General features: G+C 49.6%; 1 protein-coding gene across 1 annotated transcript in view; it reads left to right on the top strand.

The window, feature by feature from the left end:
* MIA2 (MIA SH3 domain ER export factor 2) overlaps positions 1-20,726 on the top strand; it is a gene marked incomplete at its 5' end in the record, with an annotated part of 47,190 nt that extends 26,464 nt beyond the window's left edge. The window contains 7 exons of the mRNA XM_089666119.1: positions 4,756-4,785; positions 6,398-6,520; positions 6,769-6,927; positions 7,828-7,962; positions 10,090-10,157; positions 15,412-15,628; positions 20,255-20,726. Coding sequence (XP_089522245.1) covers positions 4,756-4,785; positions 6,398-6,520; positions 6,769-6,927; positions 7,828-7,962; positions 10,090-10,157; positions 15,412-15,628; positions 20,255-20,421 — 899 coding nt within the window. The remainder of the gene's footprint in view (positions 1-4,755; positions 4,786-6,397; positions 6,521-6,768; positions 6,928-7,827; positions 7,963-10,089; positions 10,158-15,411; positions 15,629-20,254) is intronic.
* Between the last annotated feature and the right edge of the window lie 5,406 nt (positions 20,727-26,132).

Here is a 26,132-nt window from a genome sequence, read left to right as displayed (position 1 = left end):
ATGGATGGTAGATGGATGTATGGATAGTTGGATGGGTAGATGGATGGTAGATGGATGGATGGTACATGGATGGATGGTAGATTGATGGATAGATGAATAGTTGGATGGATGGACACCAGACAGAAGAGGAAACAGACAAACTTCCAGTCAGAGAAGCTCTATGGAAGCAGAGAAGGCCAAATAGGGACCGTAAGCCCACCACCCCGCCCTCCAGCGCGCTGTCCCTCCGGCGGAGATCCGGTGACTTGCGGCCTAGCACGACCTCTGAAGCCGCGACCTTTTCTACCGGCCGCGGCAGACTGCAGAGGGCCGAGGATTGTCGCCGAGACGCCCCGCTCCGGGCCTCGCTGATAGAAGGAAGCAGCAACCACCCCCACTGGCACAGAGAGGGTAAGCCGCCATTGGCCCCCAGTGGGTAAGCCACCGCTGCCACATCTGCTCCCCACTGTGCTCCACTCAGCCGTGCCCCTCCCACTGCACAGCCCTGAGCCCGTTCCATCTAGCGGAGGCGCCCACCAATGCCTAGCCCACTCCACCTCCTGCATCCGGGCCTCTAGCAGCTCCTGACGCCGGGCCTTCAGCACCTCCTGACGCCGGGCCTTCAGCACCTCCCGACGCCGGGCCTTCAGCACCTCCCGACGCCGGGCCCTCAGCACCCCCTGATGCCGGGCCCACAACACCTCCAAACGCAATGCCCCACGGTTCGTCCAGTCGTCGAACCTCTGTACCCACGGACGCCGGCCTACAGCACCCACAGACTGCAACCAGCCAGATCCGCACCCAGCCGCCCACCACTCTCACTCCCCTCCTACGATTGGACACTGATGAACTCTGTCATGGCATAACGGACTCTCCCCATCCTCACGTCCTGACTGAAACCTCCCCGACCCAACCAGCACTCCGCTCACCCTAGCATGCCACCTGCACTCCTCCTCCTCCTCGTTCTCCTCTCCTCCATTCCCAAACTTGCCTCCCTCTACCCCCCTACTCCCCCAAAACAGCTCTACATCGCACCCTCACTTCTTCCCTCCCCCCTCTATGGCTCTCACCACCTCCTGATACTCCACTCCCCCGCCGACCCACACGTGACCACCAACAGACCCACACACTCCTGCACATCCCGTTCCCATGCCACCTTCCTCACCCTTCTCCTAACTGCCGAAGACATCTCCCCGAACCCTGGCCCCCCACCTCCCCACTCCCTCTCAGCACCCCCCTGCTCCCGCCAGCCGCCACAACCCCCTCAACCTCATATCTGTCCCACTCCTCCCCGCATCCACCGCCCCTCTTTCGGTTGCACTCCTGAACGCCCGTTCGGTTTGCAACAAGCTCACCGCCATCCACGACCTCTTTTGTCTCCCGCTCCCTCAACCTCCTAGTGGTCACCGAAACCTGGATCCAAGCCACTGACTCCACCTCCCCTGCAGCACTCTCCAATGAAGGCCTCCTCTGGACCCATTCACCGAGACCGAGCGGCCGCAGAGGCGGTGGGGTTGGCATGCTCCTGCCACCGCTGAGCACCTTCCAGGTCCTCCCTAACCTCCCCTCCCTATCCTTCTCCTCCTTCGAGGCTCACTGCATCCGGCTCTTCTCTCCCACCCCCCTGAGGATTGCGGTAATCTATCGGCCTCCTGGTTCCGCATCCCTCTTCCTAGACGACTTCTCCGCCTGGCTTCCCTTCTTCCTCTCCTCCGAGCTACCGACCATCATCCTAGGTGACTTCAACATCCCCATCAACGCCAACAAACCGGCTACTTCCCAACTCCTCCTTCGCGCTCACACAGCACATGCAGTCACCCACCCACACCAATGCAAACACCCTGGACCTCGTTTTCTCCCACCTCTGCACCCCCCCACGACTTCACTAACACCTCCTTCCCTCTCTCTGACCACCACCTCCTCACATTCTCCATCTCCCCCTCCCTTAACCCCCCCCCCAAAGAGTCTAACCATCACGCGTAACCTCCGCAACCTGAACTCGACCCATCTCTACCCGGCAGCTGACCGTCTGTATGACAGTATCCTCCCTCCGTCATGCCCTGACCTGGCCACTACTGTGTACAGCGACTCACTGTCGGCTGCCCTCGACTCCCTGGCACCCCTAACCACACGTAACACCAGACCCCGACAAAATGACCACACGAAATGTCTCAAACGACGCAGTCGCGCACTGGAGCACTTATGGTGCAAAACCAGATCCCCTCGTGCGTTCTCCCTCTACAAAGCTGGCTTCCTCACCTACTCCTCCCTCCACGCCACCAAGCAAGCCTATTTCGTAACCCTTATCAGCACCCTCTCCACCTGTCCTCGCCGGCTCTTCTCCACTTTCAAATCCCTGCTCTCTCCCCCCCCCACCTCCACTCAGCACCTCAGTCACCGCCCACGAGATTGCCAATCACTTCCAAAACAAGATTGACACAATCCGTAAGGACATTGTCAACTCACAATCTACCTCTCCACCTAGCCCTCCTCCCTCCATCAACCTCTCAACCCTCCCCTCCTCCGACCTAATAGCCGCACTACCCCCCACTATACCGAACGCCCCGCACACTATAACCTCCCCAACGCTCCACTCCTTCAGCCCAGCTACCACTGAGGAGGTCTCTAAGGTCTTCATTGAAGCCGGCCTCACCACCTGCCCTCTGGACCCTATCCCCTCACAGCTCCTCCAGTCACCTCCCCCGCCATCATTCTCTCCCTCACCCACATCTTCAATCTCTCCCTCTCCACTGGCACTTTCCCCTCCCCTCTAAAGCACGCACACATCACCCCCATACTCAAAAAACCCTCCCTAGACCCCACTGACCTAAACAACCTTAGACCCATCTCCCTGCTGCCATTCACTTCCAAGCTCCTTGAGCGCCTGGCCTACAATCGCCTAAGCGCCCACCTCACTCAACCTCCTTGATCCACTACAGTCTGGCTTCCGTCCTCTACACTCCACCGAAACCGCCCTGCTTAAAATCACCAACGACCTGCTAACCGCCAAAGCTACTGGCCATTACTCTGTCCTCCTGCTTCTTGACCTCTCCGTGGCCTTTGACACAGTCGACCACCCTCTCCTCCTTACTAAACTGCACTCCCTTGGCATCAGGGATGCTGCTCTCTCCTGGTTCTCCTCCTACCTTTCCCAACGCTCCTTCAGCGTCACCTACAACACTGCCACCTCCCTCCCCCTCTCTGTTGGGGTCCCCCAAGGCTCTGTCCTCGGGCCCCTCCTCTTCTCCATCTACACCTCCTCCCTTGGTAAACTAATACACTCCCACGGCTTCAATTACCACCTCTATGCCGATGACACACAAATTTACCTCTCCACCCCCCACCTCACCCCCTCACTCTCCGCCCGCATCGCCCACCTCCTAAACGACATATCGGACTGGATGTCGCTCCATTTCCTCAAGTTAAACCTGTCCAAAACCGAGCTCCTGGTCTCCCCCCCCCCCCCCCCCCCCCCCCCTCCTCTCCATCACTACTAACAACGCCACCGTCACTCCCACCCCACATGCCAAAGTCCTGGGTGTCACCCTGGACTCAAACCACTCCTTCCAACCTCATGTCCAATCACTATCAAAGTCATGCAGGCTCCACCTCCGCAACATCTCCAAGATACGTTCGTTCCTCACCCCAGACACTACTAAACAACTCGTACACTCCCTTATTATCTCACGCCTGGACTACTGCAACTCCCTCCTCACCAGCCTACCCCAACACACGCTATCCCCACTCCAGCCGATCCTGAACTCAGCAGCGAGACTCATCCACCTCACCAACCGCTCCACATCTGCTCCCCCCTCTGCCAATCCCTTCACTGGCCTCCACTCAGTGTCCTCCCCCCCCCCCCCCCCCTCTGCCAATCCCTTCACTGGCTCCCGATTCCCCAACGCATCAAATTCAAACTGCTGACTCTCGCCTACAAAGCCATTCACAACGCCACCCCAAGCTAAATAACTGACCTGATACCCAAATACTACCCTACCCGTGCCCTCCGCTCCTCACAGGACCTCCTACTCTCTAGCTCCCTGGTCTCCTCCTCCCATGCCTGACTGCAGGACTTCCCCCATCCTCTGGAACTCCCTACCCCAATCCATCAGACTGTCACCTACCCTCCTCACCTTCGGGCGCACCCTGAAAACCCTCCTCTTCAGGGAAGCCTACCCCAACCTCACCTAACACCCGACCTCACCTAACAACTAACCTCCTACACTCCTCCCGCAACTCCATCCCCCACAGCCATCTCCTCCTGTACCACCTCCCCCTCCCTCCTAGATTGTAAGCTCAAAAGAGCAGGGCCCTCGAACCCCTCGTGTATTGTATTGTTACCGTCTTGTCTCATGTTCTGTCCCCCATTATAATGTACAGAGCTGAGCATACCCTTTGGTGCTATATAAATACTGTATAATAATAATAATGGATGGATGGATGGTAGATGAATAGTTGGATGGATGGATGGATGGATAGTCGGATGGATAGCTGGATGGGTAGATGGATAGTTTGTTTTTTTTTTTTTTTGTTTTTTTTTTTTTTTGTTTTTTTTTTAGGTGCAGTTAAAAAAAAATAAATAAAATGTGTGCCTGATTCCCAGGAGAGATTAGTGCTTAGAAGTGGGACTTGAATGCTGAGAGTTGTGTTTGTTGTGTTTGTTGCTCAGTCGGGTGATTGTCTCCTCATTGATGTTCTCTGTACTGTAGTGAGTATATTCAGTGATCTTGACGGGTAATTTGTTCTGTTTCATGTGTTGTATTTCTCTCCTGGTAGCTTACGCAGACGCCTTTATTAACCACCCAGGTATCGGTGTCACTGCTGTCCTTGCATGGAACATTCCCCATCAGCCCATAGTGTCTGTGTCCTCTTACATCATATAGACCTGTAATCATAGGAACATGCCGCCTTACCCTGGGTTCCCACCATCCCTGTGCTGAGTTCCCGGGTCTTTACACCCGCTGTGCCCATTATGATGGGTTCCCACCATCCCTGTGCTGAGTTCCCTGGTCTTTACACCCGCTGTGCCCATTATGAGGGGTTCCCACCATCCCTGTGCTGAGTTCCCTGGTCTATACACCCGCTGTGCCCATTATGAGGGGTTCCCACCATCCCTGTGCTGAGTTCCCTGGTCTTTACACCCGCTGTGCCCATTATGAGGGGTTCCCACCATCCCTGTGCTGAGTTCCCTGGTCTTTACACCCGCTGTGCCCATTATGAGGGGTTCCCACCATCCCTGTGCTGAGTTCCCGGGTCTTTACACCCGCTGTGCCCATTATGAGGGGTTCCCACCATCCCTGTGCTGAGTTCCCTGGTCTATACACCCGCTGTGCCCATTATGAGGGGTTCCCACCATCCCTGTGCTGAGTTCCCTGGTCTATACACCCGCTGTGCCCATTATGAGGGGTTCCCACCATCCCTGTGCTGAGTTCCCTGGTCTATACACCCGCTGTGCCCATTATGAGGGGTTCCCACCATCCCTGTGCTGAGTTCCCTGGTCTATACACCCGCTGTGCCCATTATGAGGGGTTCCCACCATCCCTGTGCTGAGTTCCCTGGTCTATACACCCGCTGTGCCCATTATGAGGGGTTCCCACCATCCCTGTGCTGAGTTCCCTGGTCTATACACCCGCTGTGCCCATTATGAGGGGTTCCCACCATCCCTGTGCTGAGTTCCCGGGTCTGTACACCTACTGTGGCCATTATGAGGGGTTCCCACCATCCCTGTGCTGAGTTCCCGGGTCTGTACACCTACTGTGGCAATTATGAGGGGTTCCCACCATCCCTGTGCTGAGTTCCCGGGTCTGTACACCCGCTGTGCCAATTATGAGGGGTTCCCCCGAGGGTTCAAGGCAGCCAGGACTTTGGGAAAGGAGGTCTGTCTGCTGCAGTTACCAAAGAATATAGCAACCCAGCAGAACCCCCCCGCCCCAGACTCCGCCCATAATTCAGTTAATATCACTTCTTATTCCATGACCCCTAAAGTGAGTTACCCGACAATAAAAGGCTACGTCGGGTCCAAGTGCTACTCGCAGCCTCCAGTATTCGGGGAGATCCTGGAATCTGTATAGGAATTGGCATTTCTAGGATTCGGTGTTTCGGGTCGTTGCGGTATGTGAGCCGCCATCTTGGACAAAACAAACACATAGAGAGGTAGTGAAAGTTTGATATACTGGAAGCTGCCTGTGTGCTGGAAAATATCCCCCCCCTCCCCCACCCCCAGGGCAGATCAAATCTCCCCCACCCCAGGGCAGATGGAATATCCACCACCATCCTCACTCATTCGTGACATTTATTTGCCATTCAGGGTAGTGCCTAGGTTTGTTCGTTCTCTTCGCTCTCACCCACACTGAGCCGTGATATTTATGTACTTTGTTCTCGAAAGTTTCTACCATTTTACGTCTTCCAATATTTCCAGAGAGCTCGCCGTATGGATTGTCGCCAATAAACCGCGTACCGGAGAGCCGGGCTTTCCTCTCCCCTCCCCCGCTTCTGGAAGGACCCCTCAGGCTCTCTCCCATGCTCACTGCAGGCGATAGAGGTATGTATGAATATCAACCTGAGCAGATGACGTCTACCTACCTACCTACCTACCTACCTACCTACCTACCTATGGGATCCCTCTCTGTATGTGGAATATATCTTCTTGGTCTCGCTCTCTTTCTTTCTTTACTAAAACCAAACGTATGACTGCAGAACGAATCCCTGTCCCTCCATGCTGGGAGTGCGATCGATGCCTCCTCTCCGCAGTCCTTCTAAACACAATTCTACATCATGTGCCACCTGCAGGTATGAGGCCTCCAGGATATTACCCCGGGTACCCCGGGCCCAAGGAGAGGAGTGACGTCAATGCGGATAGGAAATCGGACCACCAGCGCACGTTGTCAGATGCCGGCTCCTTATCTCCACCATGGGACAGAGAGCAGAAGAACAACGTCCCCCCACCAGGTACGCAGAGCGGGGGGTCTTCATGGCCGTTCCTCTAATAGTTTCCTCCAGCCAAAGCTGGTGTCTTAGAGTTCAAGTTGTCACCCCACTCTTGGGGAGATACCTGTGCTGAGTTCCCAGGTCTGTACACCCGCTGTGCCCATTATGAGGGGTTCCCACCATCCCTGTGCTGAGTTCCCGGGTCTGTAAATAAAGCTCTTAGAGTAGATAACAAAAGGAACAATGTTACTTTGTATCTCTCTATCTCCCGTCTGATCGATGTTTATAAACAATGTTACTTTGCATCTCTATCTCCTGTCTGATCGATGTTTATAAACAATGTTACTTTGCATCTCTATCTCCTGTCTGATCGATGTTTATAAACAATGTTACTTTGCATCTCTATCTCCCATCTGATCGATGTTTATAAACAATGTTACTTTGTATCTCTCTATCTCCTGTCTGATCGATGTTTATAAACAATGTTGCTTTGTATCTCTCTATCTCCCGTCTGATCGATGTTTATAAACAATGTTGCTTTGTATCTCTATCTCCCGTCTGATCGATGTTTATAAACAATGTTGCTTTGTATCTCTCTATCTCCCGTCTGATCGATGTTTATAAACAATGTTACTTTGTATCTCTCCATCTCCTGTTTGATCGATGTTTATAAACCATGTTACTGTGTATCTCTCCATCCCCCGTCTGATCGATGTTTATAAACGATGTTACTTTGTATCTCTCCATCTCCTGTTTGATTGATGTTTATAAACAATGTTACTTTGTATCTCTCCATCCCCCGTCTGATCGATGTTTATAAACAATGTTACTTTGTACAATGAAGGAAATGTGTATTTGCTCCCCTGCTGATGTTGAATGTTTTCTCATCACTTTTTTTTTTTTCTCCCACGCTGCACTCAGGCTTGCCGTTTCCGGAGCATCATTTCCCACCCAGACGACCGGACCGATTTTATCATTACCCGCCACCATCCGGTCGATTCTCCGGCCCCGCTGAACTGACCAGAAATCAGGGCAAACCTTTCATGGACTCGCAGGGTGAGTTGTTCTTCAGCTACTTAGTCTGAGTAGATGGCGGTCGTGCAAACCCAACACCAGGGTGGTTCTGTTGTGGCACAGCAGAACTCCAAATTAAAAGAATAATGTAGGCCATAGATGGGACGAAAACTGTCCGTTTTTAAAAAAAGACAAAAACGAAAAATCGGTATTTCGATCGGCCAACGTTACCACCAACGGTAAAAAAATCGGCCGATCTATGGCCGGCATTTAACCCCATAATTACTTCTGTCCCTGCAGAGAGCTCCACTATTATATTTTATATGAAAAGTCTCGTGGTTGCAACAATGTATCCATTTGTATCCATTTTGGATACAGATGTTTTTATTCGGATACAAATGGATACATTTGTTGCAACCGCGCGACTTTTCCTATAAAATATAATAGCGGACTGGAATTCTTCTTCTTCTTGCAGGTCACGGCTCATGCGCAGATTTTTTATCGGTAAAACGATCAGCCAATTTGCCCATCATTGCCGGGAAAATCGGCTGATCGGCAAAATAGGCCGCAAATTTTCCAACATGCCCGATAAAAAAAAATGTGAAAAACGGCCGACCAATTAACCCACTAACTGTGCGAAAATCGTCTGTTTTTAATTTTTTTTCCGGATGAAAAATCGGCCGATTTTTGACCCATCTATGTCCCCCATTAAGCCCAGTGAAAGATGAAGACTGAGATCGAGCTCAGCAGTCATTTTTGTAGTTTTTTTTTTTTCCCGATCCATCCTGCAGGGATTATCGGCTTGCTTTAAACCTTCCCTTCTCATGCAGCTCGTGAATTGATTAGTTAATCCCATATAGGTTGCATGCCGACGATCCCCGCAGGATGGATCGGATCTGCGGATTGAGCATAATGAATCAGAGTCCGATCCATTTTGCTCCCCAATCCGCAGATCCCATCCATCTTGCGGGGATCGTCGGCTTTAAAACTTACCTTTTCCTGGAGCGGGTCCGGTGTCACCCCGTATAGGTTGCATGCCGACGATCCCCGCAGGATGGATGGGATCTGCGGAATGGGGAGCATAATGGATTGGACTCCGATCCATTATGCTCAATCCGTAGATCCGATCCATCCTGCCGGGATCATCGGAGGGGTGACACCAAGTATTCCGGCACCGGGTGACACCAACCCTGAGGACGCCCCTGCCCTGACCGTTTCCGAAATCACAGCGGTACAAAAAAAGCATCAATGTGAATGTGTCCCATAGGAAACCAAGTTAAATGGACTGTAGTGCGTTTCTGCAGAAAGCATTAAAAAACGCATTGGTGTGAACGGAGCCTAAGCCGGGATCACATACATGCAGTGTGGTACAGCGCATGTGATTCGTACCGGAACCGCACCGCATTCCTCAGCACATCACATGCGATTTGTGTGTGGTGCGATCGCAGCCGTATATTTTGTTTGGCTCCAGTCGCACCGTACCAAAAATGCGCAGGACCCTTTTTTTGGTCCGCACTAGAATCGGATTGCACGGTTATTCACACCTATGCGATCCGATTCTGCACATCGCACTGCGTTTTGCGGACCGATTTCGGGGTGTTGACTTACCATACACACCCGCAGCAGTTCGCATGAGCGGGGTGTGATTCTGTTGCGGAATTTGCTGTGAATTCCGCACGGCGTCAGTGTGATCCCGGGCTCAGAGGTAATGCGCTAGCTTGGTGCGCACTCTGCTCTCTCGTGTCTTTCCAGTTGTCTTTGGGACATCTCCGGTCTGGAAGGGGCTGTGCGTGCTTATATCTTCTCCTAGGATTGGACCACCACACCCACGCACGCACGGGGGGGTGTCTTTGTGGCTACTTACCTGTATGGCTGGAATTCTGCTATGACCAAGTGACTTATACATCATATATACACTCCAGGGGCGGACTGACCATTTGGAAACTCGGGCACTGCCCGAGGGCCCCAGGGTCAGTAGGGGGCCCCATGAGATGCCCCTGGTACCTTTTTCATAGGCTTTTTTGAGTTTGGGCAAGGACACAGGGGCCCCATGATCCTCTATTGCCCGGGGGCCCCATGAGTTGTCAGTCCGCCCCTGATACTCTCTATTGGTCACCCAGAAGAAGGTAGGCTCGGTTTTTCAGTAACTGTTTTCCTTTTCCCTGACAGATGGCCGATCTTCTCCAGAATTTAAATCGAGAGGCAACACAAGCAGGGACGGGCCGGAAGAAGCCAATGTAAGCATGCGGAGGTCATATGAGAATGTCCGGGAATGTAGAGGCTCCCTGGGGACCCCCATATAACCTCACTTACCTCTTGCATAGCAAGTGCACCCCACCCCCCCTTTTCGCTTACTCCTAGGGCAGGGGCCTCCAAACTATGGCCCTTCAGCTGTTGGAAGTACTACAAGTCCCATCATGCCTCTGCCTCTGGGAGTCTTGCCTGTTGCTGTCAGAGTCTTGCAAGACCTCATGGGACTTGCAGTCCCTTAACACCTAGAGGGCCATGGTTTGGAGACCCCTGTGTAGGATATTGGGCCCCTGTGTATCCTCAATGGGCCCATAAGCAAGTGTTTCCTGTCCCCTTGAGGACCACTCGCGTACCCGGTACATCCTCGCTCTTTAACCCCTCGCCGTCCTGAGGATCTTCCCCCCCCCCCCCCCCCCTTTTCCTGACCAGGCCATTTTTTGCGTTATGGCGCTGGGTTACTTTGATAATTGCGCGGTTGTGCAACGCTGCACCCAAATTAAATTTACGTCCTTTTTTCCCCACGAATTGAGCTTTCTTTTGGTGGTATTTGATTGCCTGTGCACTAAAAACAAAAAAAGACCGACATTTTGAGAAAAAAAACAATATTTTGGACTTTTTGCTATTAAACCTGTCCAGGTAAATTTTTAAAAAATCTAATTTAGTCATAAATTTAGACCAAAATGTATTCCGCTCCAGGTCTTTGCTAAAAAAATTCTGATACGTTTAAATTAATTGGTTTACATGAAAGTTATAGCATCTACAAATGGCGGTATATGTACTGGAATATTTTTTTTTTTTCTTCTACTAGTAATGGTGGCGATCAGCGAATTTTAGCGGGACAGCGGTGGACATTCTGACACTGGGGGGGGGAACTGACTTGATGCCACTAACATCCCCAGTGACACCAATACAGTGATCAGTGCTTAAAAAAAAAAAAAAAAAAAGCACTGACACTGTACTAATGGCACTGGGCAGGAAGGGGTTAACATCTGGGGTGATCAAAGGGTTACCTGTGTGCTGGGAGTGTTTTCCTAGTGGGTGGGGTCTGTGTGCTTCACTGTAATCACAGGATGAGTCAGGATGGCTGTGCTGTGAATTGTGACCGAGCTGACAGGGAAGAGGACTGTTAGTAAACAAAACAATCTTCCTCCCTGTTAGAGATTCACAATAATCACCTGGAGCTGATGGGTAATTACCGGCCGGGACCCGGTGATTGACATCTGCGGCTGCGAATGGCACCCCGGGTAGGGCATGCGCACCTCCTACCCAGAAATGCGGGGGCGCAGGGCAGAGTGGCGGGGGCGCAGGTCAGAGTGACCTAGGGTGCAGGTCAGAGTGACCTAGGGTGCAGGGCAGAGTGACCTAGGGTGCAGAGCAGAGTGACCTAGGGTGCAGGTCAGAGTGACCTAGGGTGCAGGTCAGAGTGACCTAGGGTGCAGGTCAGAGTGACCTAGGGTGCAGGTCAGAGTGGCGAGGGTGCAGGGCAGAGTGTTGAGGGTGCAGGGCAGAGTGGCGGGGGTGCAGGGCACAGTGGTGTATATATACGTGATTCTGCGCACAGGTGCCGCCCCATAGCAGTATATCTGCTATAGGGTGGTCCTTAAGTGGTTGGTACCGTTCTATGGAGCCAAGGGTCGGCTTCCTTGTAATAGTGATCAGAGCGGCTAACTAGCCCCTGGATCGCTATTACAAACAACAAAAGAGCACATCACCCGCCTTCTGCCACTTTCGCGGCATCTCCCGTCCCACAGGGAGTCCTGATCGATCAGCCGTACAAAGATCTCCTTTGTTCAGCTCTGTTCTATAGTAAATCGGTAGCAATGTCCTGACATCCCTTCCAGTTTACTCGGCAATACACGTCGATATTGCTAAGAAATAGAAGCAATCAATCATACCGATCTTGGCGAGATTTAAAGCTTTTAACTGCTTAACCCCTTCATGCCTAAGGGTAAAACAAATCTTCATGCCTAAGCACAATTTTGCAACGTTGACATGTGATAGTAAAACCGCACATATCATCACAACTACTTCGTACATCCAGGTGGATTATACAGAGTTTTTTTAGGACAAATTGGGCTTTCATTTGGTGGTAAATGGTAATGGATATCTCCTGATTTTTTTTGTTATAGTAAAAAAAAAATATTTTTTGTTATTTAGCTGTGTGTTTCTTGTTACGACCATAACCTACCACCAAAGAACAACCCAAAATAAATGCTCCAGCTCTTGACGATCGCAGCGATACCATATATGTGTATGTTATTTGTTGTCTGTATCAGTAGTACAGCCCAGAAACAATAATGCGCATTTTTTTGTCGTCGTCTTTTTTTTTTTTTTTTTTTTTTTATCTAAAAACACACTGACACCAATTGTTTTTTTTAATTCTGACCTTTGACCCCAGCACTGAACTAGATCTAGGTATTTTTTCTTTCTTTTTTTATTTTATTTTTTAATATTTATTAAAAAAAACAAGGGGGCCAGGCTGTACAGTGATTGATCACTGTGATAGCTGATCAGAGGCTATCACAGCAATCATGTGATCCGGAATCGGGAGTCCCGGGTCCCGATCGTTAGAACAGGACTTGGTGCTCTCAGTGACACCGCGTTCTTTGTGCTGAGAGCGCACCGTGCGACTCCCAGCACAAAGACAGGTACGCAAATATGCGGCCCCCACGGAAAAAAAGCCCAGTTCTGTGAGGCCGCATATTTGTGTTATGTCGGTGTCAAGGGGTTAATGACCACCCTATAGTAGATACACTGCTACGGGGCGGCACCTGTGCGCAGAATCACGTGTGACTCAATACATGCAAAGCAAGATAGTTCAAGCCGTGATTTGTCATCATTGTGATGATTATGGTTTACAGCTCATGAAAACCCCAAATCCACAATCTCAGAAAATGAGAATATTCCATGCAATCAATAAAACACGGATTGTACATAGAACAATATCGGGCCTCTGAAAAGTAGAAGCATGCATATGTACTCAGTACTTGGTTTGGGCCCCTTTTGCAGCAATTACTGCCTCAATGCGGCGTGGCATGGAAGCTATCAGCCTGCGGCACTGCTGAGGTGTTATGGAAGACCAGGATGCTTCAATAGCGGCCTTCAGCTCTTCTGCATTGTTCGGTCTCATGTCTCATCTTTCTCTTGGCAATGCCCCATAGATTATGGGGTTCAGGTCCGACGAGTTTGCTGGCCAATCAAGCATGGTAATCCCACGGTCATTGAACCAGGTTTTGGTGCTTTGGCAGTGTGGGAGGTGCCAAGTCCTGCTGGAAAATGAAGTCAGCATCCCCATAAAGCTGGTCTGCAGAAGGAAGCATGAAGTGCTCCAAAATCTCCTGGTAGACGGCTGCATTGACCCTGGACTTAATGAAGCACAGTGGACCAACACCAGTAGATGACATGGCTCCCCAAATCAACACAGACTGTGGAAACTTCATACTGGACTTCAAGCATCTTGCAGTGTGTGCCTCTCCCTTCTTCCTCCATACTCCGGGGTCCTTGGGCCTCTCCATTCTTCCTCCATACTCGGGGTCCTTGGGCCTCTCCATTCTTCCTCCATACTCTGGGTCCTTGGGCCTCTCCATTCTTCCTCCATACTCTGGGTCCTTGGGCCTCTCCATTCTTCCTCCATACTCGGGGTCCTTGGGCCTCTCCATTCTTCCTCCATACTCGGGGTCCTTGGGCCTCTCCATTCTTCCTCCATACACGGGGTCCTCTCCATTCTTCCTCCATACTCGGGGTCCTCTCCATTCTTCCTCCATACTCAGGGTCCTCTCCATTCTTCCTCCATACTCTGGGTCCTTGGGCCTCTCCATTCTTCCTCCATACTCTGGGTCCTTGGGCCTCTTCATTCTTCCTCCATACTCGGGGTCCTGAGTTTCCAAATGAGCTGCAAAAGTTGCTTTCATCAGAAAAGAGGACTTTGGACCACTGAGCACCAGACCAGGTCTGTTTTTCTTTAGCCCAGGTAAGACGCTTCTGACGTTGTTTGTTGTTCAAGAGCGGCTTGACAAGAGGAATACGACATTTGAAGCCTATGTCCAGGATCCGTCTGTGTGTGGTGGCTCTTGATGCACTGATTCCAGCCTCAGTCCACTCCTTGTGAAAGTCCCCAACACTTTTGAATGGCCTTTTCCTGACAATCCTCTTCAGGCTGCGGTCATCCCTACTGCTTGTGCACCTTTTTCTTCCACACTTTTCCCTTCCACATAACTTTTTATTAATGTGCTTTGATACAGCACTTTGGGAACATCCAACTTCTTTTGCAATGACCTTTTGAGGCTTTCCCTCTTTATGGAGGGTGTCAATGATGGTGTCAGGTCAGCAGTCTTTCCCATGATTGTGATTCCTACTCAACCAGACTGAGGGACCATTTAAAGGCTCAGGAACCCTCTGCAGGTGTTATGGCTGAATTATCTGATTAGAGTGGGACACTTTGAGCCGAGAATATTCCACCTTTTCACAATATTCTCATTTTCTGAGATTGTGGATTTGGGGTTTTCATGAGCTGTAAGCCATAATCATCACAATGATGACAAATCACGGCTTGAACTATCTTGCTTTGCATGTAATGAGTCTATCTCATATATTAGTTTCACCTTTTAAGTTGCTGCACTGAAATAAATGAACTTTTGCACCATATTCTCATTTCTTGAGTTTCACCTGTATGTATGTGATTTCGCATTTCTGGGTAGGGGGGTGCACGCGAGCCACGTGCACGCCCTACCCGTGGCACAGTTCTTGGCCGCGGATGTTGATCCCTGGGTCCCAACTGGTAATTACCTGTAATTTTCTGGCAGAAAAGCTGATTGTTTCTTGTGAACAAATGCCAGAAAAAGCCTGGTCCTGCAGTGGCTATAGTGGTGATCGGAGGTATGAGGGCATCAGGAGGACGTTGTCTGTAGAAGACGTGTTCATCTTCTAGCTATTTTGCACGCCAGCCTCGGGTTGGTGAAGGGTGTACTTTGATGTCCACAGTCAGCCACGGTTTCTGTGCTGAGAGTGCGCTCCCGACACTGACAGAGTTTTTTATCGATGATTCCCGGTCATGACCTGGAACTGGCTGGACAGGCTCCTGATCATGTGACAGAAAATCACAATGGTCACATGATCAGGAAGTCTGTCCTGCATTCATACATAAGGTCCTGCATCGTGGGACGCGGGATACTTGGGGAAGGGGTTAATGTGGTCCTGCTCATTATTCTTCATTGGTGTTGTTTTTGTCACTTCTCATTACAGAATGTCCCTGGAGCCCCCACAACAGAAGGTGAAACGGTGGATGGAGCACCCTCAGAGTACCCCATGTACCCTCCCCCACCAATGAGAGTGCCATTATTACCCATGGATCCTAGAGCACCTTTCTTTAGGAGACCTTTCCCTTTGCCCCCACCTCCGATGGACATGTATGGACCTCCTGGCTACACGGGCCTTCCACCACCACCACCGCACATTGCAAGTAAGTCCAATCTGTGCTCTTCATAGACGAGTTGCTTAACCACTGAAAGTCCGGACACCTTCACCCCCATCCAGTCCAGCCCAATTCTCAACACTATGACCCTTTGAGTGACAATTACTCAGTCATGCAACACTGGCCTCATATGAAATTTTTAACCCCTTTTTGAGACAGATAGAGCTTTCTTTTTGTGACATTTCACCATTGCTGGGTTTTTATTTTTTTGCTATATAAATGAAAAAAATACCAAACATTTAAAAAAAAAAATTTTTTTGCTTAGCTTTTGTTATAAAATTTTGCAAACAGATACATTTTCTTCATAAATTTAGGCCAAAATGTCTTCTATTACATTTGTGGGGTAAAAATAACCAAAAACCATTTATATTATTTAGTTTGTGTGAAATCTATAGAGTCTACAAACTAGTGGATGTGTATTGGAAAATCAGTTGAAATCTTAAAATGCTGATGTGGCGGCGATCAGGACGTTAGCATGAGGTATGTCGGCGATTAGGACACTGGTATGACTGTGATGGGGTAGGGTGGTGGTCAGGACGCGGATAAAGGGTATGGGGGTGATCAGGACGCGGATAAGGGGTAGGGTGGTGGTTAGGACGCTGGTATGGGGGGGTGATCAGGACGCAGATAAGGGGTATGGTGGTGGTTAGGACGCTGGTATGGGGGGGTGATCAGGACGCGGATAAGGGGTATGGTGGTGGTTAGGACGCTGGTATGGGGGGGTGATCAGGACGCAGATAAGGGGTATGGTGGTGGTTAGGACGCTGGTATGGGGGGGTGATCAGGACGCGGATAAGGGGTATGGTGGTGGTTAGGACGCTGGTATGGGGGGGTGATCAGGACGCGGATAAGGGGTATGGTGGTGGTTAGGACGCTGGTATGGGGGGGGTGATCAGTACGCAGATAAGGGGTATGGTGGTGGTTAGGAAGCTGGTATGGGGGGGTGATCAGGACGCGGATAAGGGGTATGGTGGTGGTTAGGAAGCTGGTATGGTGTATGGAGATGATCAGTGTGTTGTTTTGGGGTATGGAGGTGATCAGGACGCTGATATGGGGTATGGAGGTGATCAGGGTGCTGGTATGGGACATGGCGGTGATCAGGACGCTGGTATGGCGGTGATCAGTGTGTTGTTTTGGGGTATGGCGGCGATCAGTGTGTTGTTTTGGGGTATGGCGGCGATCAGGACGCTGGTATGGGGTATGGCGGTGATCAGGACGCGGATAAGGGGTATGGTGGTGGTTAGGAAGCTGGTATGGGGGGTGATCAGGAAGCTGGTATGGAGGTGATCAGTGTGTTGTTTTGGGGTATGGAGGTGATCAGGACGCTGGTATGGCGTATGGGGGGTGATCAGGAAGCTGGTATGGGGTATGGAGGTGATCAGTGTGTTGTTTTGGGATATGGTGGTGATCAGGACGCTGATATGGGACATGGCGGTGATCAGGACGCTGATATGGGACATGGCGGTGATCAGGACGCTGATATGGGACATGGAGGTGATCAGGGCGCTGGTATGGCGTATGGCGGTGATCTGGACGCTGGTATGGGGTATGGCGGTGATCAGGACGTGGATAAGGGGTATGGGGGGGTGATCAGGAAGCTGGTATGGGGGGGTGATCAGGAAGCTGGTATGGAGGTGATCAGGACGCTTGTATGGAGGTGATCAGTGTGTTGTTTTGGGGTATGGAGGTGATCCGGGCGCTGGTATGGGGCATGGCGTTGACACAGGCGCTGGTATGGGGCATGGCGTTTATCCGGGGGCTGGTATGGGGCATGACGGTGATCAGGATGCTGGTATGGGGCATGGCGGTGATCAGGACGTGGATAAGGGGTATGGGGGGGTGATCAGGAAGCTGGTATGGGGGGGTGATCAGGAAGCTGGTATGGAGGTGATCAGGACGCTTGTATGGAGGTGATCAGTGTGTTGTTTTGGGGTATGGAGGTGATCCGGGCGCTGGTATGGGGCATGGCGTTGACACAGGCGCTGGTATGGGGCATGGCGTTTATCCGGGGGCTGGTATGGGGCATGACGGTGATCAGGATGCTGGTATGGGGCATGGCGGTGATCAGGACGCTGGTATGGGGCATGGCGGTGATCAGGACGCTGGTATGGGGTGTGGCGGTGATCAGGACGCTGGTATGGGGCATGGAGCTGATCAGGACGCTGGTATGGGGCATGGAGCTGATCAGGACGCTGGTATGGGGCATGGCGTTGATCCGGGCGCTGGTATGGGGCATGGAGCTGATCAGGACGCTGGTATGGGGCATGGCGTTGATCCGGACGCTGGTATGGGGCATGGCGTTGATCCGGACGCTGGTATGGCGGTGATCCGGGCGCTGGTATGGGGCATGGCGTTGATCAGGACGCTGGTATGGGGCATGGCGTTGATCAGGACGCTGGTATGGAGGTGACAAAAGTGTTTACAAAAAAAAATTAATTATATTCAATTGTTCAAATTCAAAGATACGGTCACTAGTCCGTGTCCCTGATCGCCGCCTCACCCGTCATGTGATGATGCTATACTGCACTGGGGATGAAAATAAAATAATGGAAAGAAAAACATTTTAATTTCTTCATTTTCCACCCAATTGCGTCAAAAAAAATTTACCATGCCTCTTACTAAATAGCTCCAAAAAAAGGGGTCATTTAGGGGATATTTGTACTGTCCTGACATTTGGGGGGATTTGTTCTATCCTGGCAGTTGGGGGGGATTTGTTCCATCCAGGGGTGCACTGACCATTTGGAAACTCGGGCACTGCCTGAGGGCCCGGGGTCAGTAGGGGGCCCCATGAGATGCCCCTGGTACCTTTTTCATAGGCTTTTTTGAGTTTGGACAAGGACACAGGGGCCCCCATGATCCCCTATGGTCTGGGGGCCCCATGAGTTGTCAGGCCGCCCCTGATTCCATCCTGGCAGTTGGGGGGGGGGGGGGGGGGAGGCACGGATTTGTACCTTCCTGGCAGTTGGGGGGGGATTTGTGCCATCCTGGCAGTTGGGGGGGGGCACGCAGGGGATTTGTGCCATCCTGGCAGTTGGGGGGGGCGCGCAGGGGATTTGTACCATCCTGGCAGTTGGGGGGGGGCGCGCAGGGGATTTGTACCAGCCTGACTTTTTACATTCTCAAGCAATAAGATCAGCCATCAGGACTGATTTGAAACTGTACATCCCATAGTTTGTAGACTCTATAACTTTCCTACAGACTAAATAATATACACTGATTTGGGTTATTTCTACCACAGAAATGTAGCAGAAGACATTTTGGCATCAATCTATGAAGAAAGATTGTTTGCAGAATTTTAAAACAGAAATGAAAGAAAAAAAGTTAATTTTTTTCAAAAATGTGGAGATCTATTTAGTTTATATTGCAAAAAATAAAACACCCGTGGTGATGAAATACTAACAAACAAAACCTTTGTCTAAAAAAAAAAAAATGATGTAAATTTGGGTACAGAGTTACATGACCGTGCAATTGCCAGTTAACACACAAAATAAAAAAATGCCCTGGTCATGAAGTAGATAAAACCATCCATAGGTCAAGTGTTACTAAACCTGGACCCTGCATGCACTTCATCCCCTCTCTCCCCTAGACCCCGCCCCCACATTCTCTGTCTCCGCTTTCCCCTAGACCCCGCCCCCACATTCTCTGTCTCCGCTCTCCCCTAGACCCCGCCCCCACATTCTCTGTCTCCGCTCTCCCCTAGACCCCGCCCCCACATTCTCTGTCTCCGCTCTCCCCTAGACCCCGCCCCCACATTCTCTGTCTCCGCTCTCCCCTAGACCCCGCCCCCACATTCTCTGTCTCCGCTCTCCCCTAGACCCCGCCCCCACATTCTCTGTCTCCGCTCTCCCCTAGACCCCGCCCCCACATTCTCTGTCTCCGCTCTCCCCTAGACCCCGCCCCCACATTCTCTGTCTCCGCTCTCCCCTAGACCCCGCCCCCACATTCTCTGTCTCTGCTCTCCCCCGGACATTCCCCCCCCACCCGCATTCTCTGTCTCTGCTCTCCCCCGGACATTCCCCCCCACCCGCATTCTCTGTCTCTGCTCTCCCCCGGACATTCCCCCCCCACCCGCATTCTCTGCCTCCGCTCTCCACCAGACCCCGCATTCTCTGCCTCCGCTCTCCCACGGACCCCGCATTCTCTGCCTCCCCCCCCCCCCCCTTTCTTTCTGCTCTGACTGTCCTATGAGGCTGCATGACCCCTGACCCTCTGTCTGGATAATGCTAATTGGCCCTGTGCTGCTCACGTGAACTCCTTAAACCCCCCCCCCCCCCCCCAAAAAAAAAAACCCCTCTAGTAATACACACTAAACTGAGCATGTGCAGAGGTTTCTCTTAGAGCTCTGTACTATCAGCAGATGGATCCAGGACACTAGAAGAAGGGGAGGATCAGAAAAGTCAGGATCAAACAGCCTTTTTACATTCATGCAGAAGATTAACCCCTTGGGGTCCACAGGGAGTATAACAAGCATGCTTTACTGCATCTACGGACTGATTGGACTGTTGTGGGTTTAGTAACACTAAGTGGACAGGAATGTGATACATAAAAGTAACATTGTAAAATAAGTTTTTTTTTTTTGTTTTAAATAACTTTTTCTTCTTCTTCCCACTCTAGTGAGGGGTCCTCTACCACCGCAACACTTCCCTTCTTATCCAATGCCCTCCGAAGCCTTCTACCCCCCACAACACATACAGCCTCCTCCCCGAGACAACCATCCCACAGAGACGCAGCCTCCATCCAGCGCCTCTGCCTCCCACCACCTCCCCGAAACACAAACTTGATGTCTTTGTGCTAGAAAAAGACTTTTCCTGAGATAGAGGAGCTATAGGATATTATATTTATAGTTTTGGGTCAGAAGATATTTTAGCATCATGATAAAAGACAAAAAAAAGTGGTAATTTAACTGTGAAAGAGTCGAACGCCAGAGGATGTGGAATTGTAATTTCTTTTTATTTGAAAGTTTTGGTTTAGAATGTCAGCAATGCTTTTTTTTTTTTTTTTAAAGAGAATTTTAGAATATATATAAGGTAAGCAGATTATATTGCGGAGAAGGCTGCTGTGAATAAAGTCTAGACTTTTGTGAGGATTTTTTTTGTATAAATGTTCTTTACTGTTGGCATTAACAATTTGTTTTAACCGCTTTCTGACCGCGCTATCGCTAAAAGATGGCTACATCGGTCGGCTAGTTCTGGGAGGGCATCCATGGATGTCCTCACGCATGCACAATGGAGAGCCGCGACCTCCTGGGACATGTCACAGGTCCCTAAAGGCTGCAGGTCTATTCAGAAAGCACAGCGTGACTCACGCCGGCGAGCCAGGAGGAGGTCACAGCCCGTTTCCCCAAATCTCACTCAAGATGGAGGCACCAGCAACCTGAAGAAGAACTGGTGATGGCAGTGCTAGATCCCTAAGGCTGAGGAGTACCTGTTTATTGAAAGTCAGCAGCTACAGTTTTTGTAGCTGCTGACTTAATTTTTCTGCAAACAGCTGGAATTCCTCTTTTAAGCAGTAGTGAAGTTGTTACAAAATAAACACACAAAAGAAAAACAAAACAAAAAAAAGGACCACAAAACAACCAAACAATAAACACCACAAGACAAACAAAAAAAAAAAAAAAACAAACAAAACAAAAAAAAAAAAACACACAAAACAAACAACAAAAAGCAAAAAAACCCCACAAAACCACCAGCTAAAAAAAACAAAACCCAACAAAAAAACTCACAAAACAACCAACCAAAACAAAACACACACACGACAAAAAACAAAAATGTCACAAAACATCCAACAAAAAAAAAAAACACAACAAACACACACAAACCCCCCCCCCCCCCCACAAAACAACCAGCTAAAAAAAAAACAAAACCCACCAAAAACACACAAACAACAAAAAAACACAAAACAAAAACACAAAAAAGTCCCCCTGCATGCTAATGGCATAATATGTAAGTTATGCACTGCACATTCGCACGTCATGACAGACTTGCCTGTAAAAGGGATCCATCTTCACCCAGTCTCCCTTCTGTTTGGCCGAGCCACAATGACGTCACAGTTGCAGCACAGCACTCTGGTGTGCCTTCAATTCAGAATGCTGTGAGCATGCAATGGTGGCATCAGCTTCAGAAATTGCTAATATTTCCAAAATGGTGCACATTTAGGAGATATTTATTGTTCATTCTGGTAAATTTTATTATAAGCTTACCTGTAGGCATAAATATAAAGCGTTTACAATCACTTTAAAGTGCATGGTCATCCAAATTCTTTTTTCCTTCTTAGACCCTGCCAGGTTTTTGTTATGCAAGGTTCCATTAGAGAGGGTGTCAATCTTTGAGTAGGCTGAGCATTGGGGGCTGTGGCTGCTGGTTGCCTTTAAATTCTCAAATTCCTGGTGGTTTCCACCACCAAAAGGCATTAATGTTGTGGGTCTGAACGCTGACGCCAGAGGTGGAATGCCTTGCCTGCCATACAGCGTATAGGAAGTGCCTCCCTGCAGATAAGCAGGAAAGTGCACCACCATATCTCCAACTAAGGGTGCACCACCCTCTCCAACTAGAAGACTCTCCAACTAAGGGTGCATCTCCAACTAAGGGTGCACCACCCTCTCCAACTAGAAGACTCTCCAACTAAGGGTGCATCTCCAACTAAGGGTGCACCACCCTCTCCAACTAGAAGACTCTCCAACTAAGGGTGCATCTCCAACTAAAAGGTTCTCCACCAACTCTAACAAAAAGGTTTTCCAGCTAAAGGTGCACCACCATCTCCAACTAAAGGTGCACCACCATCTCCAACTGGGGGGGGGGGTGAAGTTGTTAATCAGTGCCAGCTCTTAGGTAGTTTACCCTTCAGGTCCAGAGAATACCCTCTTTGGATTGCAGACTGAACCCTTCCAAACGGCACCCTCTTTGGTAACACAGGATGGTATAAAGTGGGAAGCCAAACAGTTTAGCAGACTTATCTCTGCAGTATCATGGATGGAGAGGTCCTTGGCATAGATCCTTTACCAGCTTGGCTACAAGAACTGTATCCCAATCTGCTCCAGGCTCCTCCCCACAGAGTAGACATGTATTTAAATCTCTAGCTTCACCCATGCAGCTTGTTTCCTCCAGGGTACTGTCTGACTTTTCATGGCACACATTTTTTTCTTCGGATACTCACCTCCCATGAAGATCACAGTCAATGTAAGCTCTAGTCTAGGGGACGTCTCAGAGAGAGATGTGGGCAGTCAAAATGGACAAGAAAGATGGAGGATTCCTAGCCTTTTGAAAGATGTTGCCTGGTTCTAATAGGTTACTATTTTACTTTAAAAAGTATGTGGCCAAAACCAGAAATCCTGATCAGCAACTTAAAATAGTAAAGCCACTGATCAGGATGATAGCCAGCCAGCCATTTCAGCCTGGTCTCCACCAAAACTCAGCTTCACGTGTGCATTCTGGGAACTGAGCAAGGACCAAGTTGCAATCTGGCTAAAGCCTGCAAGCAGCGCCTGAGAGTGTGGCCCTGTACAAACTGGGACCTGACAGGAATCTTAACAATGAGGTCCTGGAAGAAGCTACTCTTAAGTTGAGACGGTCCCACAGCTCAACTTATTTGACCCCATAAGGATCAAGGGAATAAGGAATTCCACATCTAGAATGATTATCAGGAAGGACAGACAGACATTCACCTTGCCAAGTCAATAAGTATCAGAAAATAACCAGAAGGATGACTAGTTCAGAAGAATCTCAAGGAGTGTAATGGTGGTTGCTTTTTCCACCCAGAGAACCAATGTTTGATGCCAGTATCAGTATCCCCAAATAGGGTAAAGGTACATGAAAGCTCCCAGAGTAGGCAGGGACTAAGAGGTAGACTTCTTCACCCTAGGCCAGCAAAGACAGCAAACCTGATAGAGCCAAGGACCCAACTGAACATACCACCATCAAGGTGCTGGCATCCCCGGGGCAAAGCCCTAAAAACATTCCTTAATAATCACAAAGTCCTGAAGAGTCACAGGGCTAGAGATGCTCCTGGCTCCCAAATTTTTATCAGGATGGCAAAACATTCATCTGGGCTAAACCATATCAAGGAATATTACCAGAAAAGCCTAACTAAAAAGCAAATGAGGATCAACCTAGACCAGGATATAAAGATCTCAGAGGCACTGGAGCTTTACCCACCACTGCTAGAGGATACTTACATCAGGAAGCTATCTTGTTCAGCATTTAGACGGGCTAGGAACCTCCTTCTGACTTCCATCACCTGCAAAGCACACCTACGTGCTGGAACATCTCCCGGTATCAAGAAGCACCCAGTTGGGAAAAACTGGCCTCCCGCAGACTGCACTTTAAGTGGGCAGAACAGACAGGACTGGAACACTTGCTTGTTTCCCAGCTACGTTTCTTGACGCAGAAAGACCTCTTGTTCCTCCTGCATGGTAAAAAATGCACACCAGCACTATGACAATGTCCAGTAATATCTGTATCTGGATACCTGTCCAGGGAACGATCCCTCAAAATAGAAGGAACCACCTGTTTTGAACTCCAAAAATGAAGACAGGCGACAAGGTTCTCTGATGAAAACCTTCCAGAAAGTAAAGAAGACATCTTCGCCAACCCCTGAAGACTGGGGTTCCTACAAGACAATCTAGTCTGCTTCGAAATTTGATCTCCAAAAACGGCAGAGGAAAATGTCTGAGGTAGTCTAAAAACAGACCGGGGTAAGGAGGGTGCCTTGAAGAGGATAACCCCTCAACCCAATTGTACAACTGTTGAAAAACAAGTCAATCCGTGGCCAAGGGAAAGGGATGTGAGAGCAACGAAGCTGTAGATTACTCTACAACAGAACTATTCAGGTTATTCTGCCTACAGACAAAGCTTTCAGTGCCACTTTCAGACAAAACCCAGTCTTGGGAGACATTTGTACCATCAGGAAGACCTTGTCTACTAGGGCCCCATGACCACTATTCTCTTCACAAGGTCATCTGAGTGTCCCACAGTTTGGAGTGTCATAAGAAGGCACTGGGGTCAACTACCTATAGAAAAAAAAAACTCAAGGTGCAGGGGCAAGACTGGAGAGTTGGAACCCTGGGAGAACCAAAAATCAGTAAATAGGCTTTTCAGCTGACCATGATGGTCAGAGTGTCTCTCTGGGAAGGAACATGGTAGGTAAATCTGCTGGATACCATACAAAAAACTGTTGGATTTGCATGTCCCTAAAGACAGTTTTCCCAGGTTGGTACAGGAGTTAGAACAAAGATCTTTTGTTCCAGGAGACCCCAAAAAGGCACAGATGGAGTAGGTCTGCTAGTCTGTGTGGTCACATAAGAAGGATGACAGCAAGGGTTCAGTCTGTAAACCTAAGTTGGTAGTGTGCACCTAAAATGTCTGAAGGGCAAACTACTCATAAGTCATTGGTACTCCATGAAAGATCCACCATTGTAGTAAAAGATCTCGATTTAAGGATTTGGCCAATTCCGCCACAGTCTGAGCAAATAAAGTCACAGCCCGAACAGTGTTAAGATTGAAGCCTGCCAGCCAGAACTGAATTTTAATAAGGGAGTTTTAACTATCTGTAGAATTCTTGGATTTGAGGACACCCTCTAACCTAGGTTTCAGTGGCAGATCCACATTCAGTATAGACCAACATTTAGCAAGATCCTTCCCAAACAAGAACAAAACCAGTGGGGTTTACAGGATCCATTATCAGGGTGTTTACAATCCCCATAAAGATTTACCCCAAAAGGCAGGTGTAATAGGAGGGTCTATTCTGCTCCTAAAGATCAAAGACTGGAAACAGCAGGCTTATCCTTTATCGATGCAGTATGTGGCACTCTGCATTTAAATGCCAAAAGAGGATTTCAAACCTGTGGACTTCAATTCCTCAAAGAAAGTGTTGTCAGGGAAGACCAAGAAACAAAAATGGTCACGTTGGTCGATGGCCAAACTACCTCTAAAGCTGCAGCCAGAACAGCAATAGACTTTGTGAAACTGTGGCCACATCCTCACTAGTCCTGACTGGGAGGTTCTCAGTGCTTTCCTACACCTTCCCCTGCAAAGTCTGTTGTGACTGTAGTAGAGGCCCCAGTCAAGCTAAGGATAACTCCCATGATGAGGTAGACACAATAATCTTGGAGTTACAGTACCTTTGGAAAATACAGAACAAACTTCTCCTGAACAGCTAGGGGAGCGTGAACTGGGGTTACCCATTACAACTGAACCCTTACATCCATGTCTAGAAATGGACATGCAGCCGCCATGTGGCAGTAAGGGAACCAAGCTGAGAGGCTAAGGCCTCAGGTACTCACAAAACTCAAACATCTGGTGAGGGTTGGATGGCTAGAGGTGACTAAATCACTGTCGCTGGGCAGTAGGAAGAGACTGAAGATCTGCTTTGCAAAAGGGCCACACAGAACTCAGATCTTCAGTCTCTTCCTACTGCCCAGCGACAGTGATTTAGTCACCTCTAGCCATCCTGTACTAGAACTCCAAGATTATTGGGTCTACCTCATCATGGGAGTCAT

This window comes from Staurois parvus, unplaced genomic scaffold, assembly GCF_062004578.1.
Source record: "Staurois parvus isolate SC_StPar_1 unplaced genomic scaffold, SC_StPar_1.0 ptg002540l, whole genome shotgun sequence".
NCBI classification, from domain to species: Eukaryota; Metazoa; Chordata; class Amphibia; order Anura; family Ranidae; genus Staurois; species Staurois parvus.
This window is presented reverse-complemented; position numbering and strand designations above follow the sequence as displayed.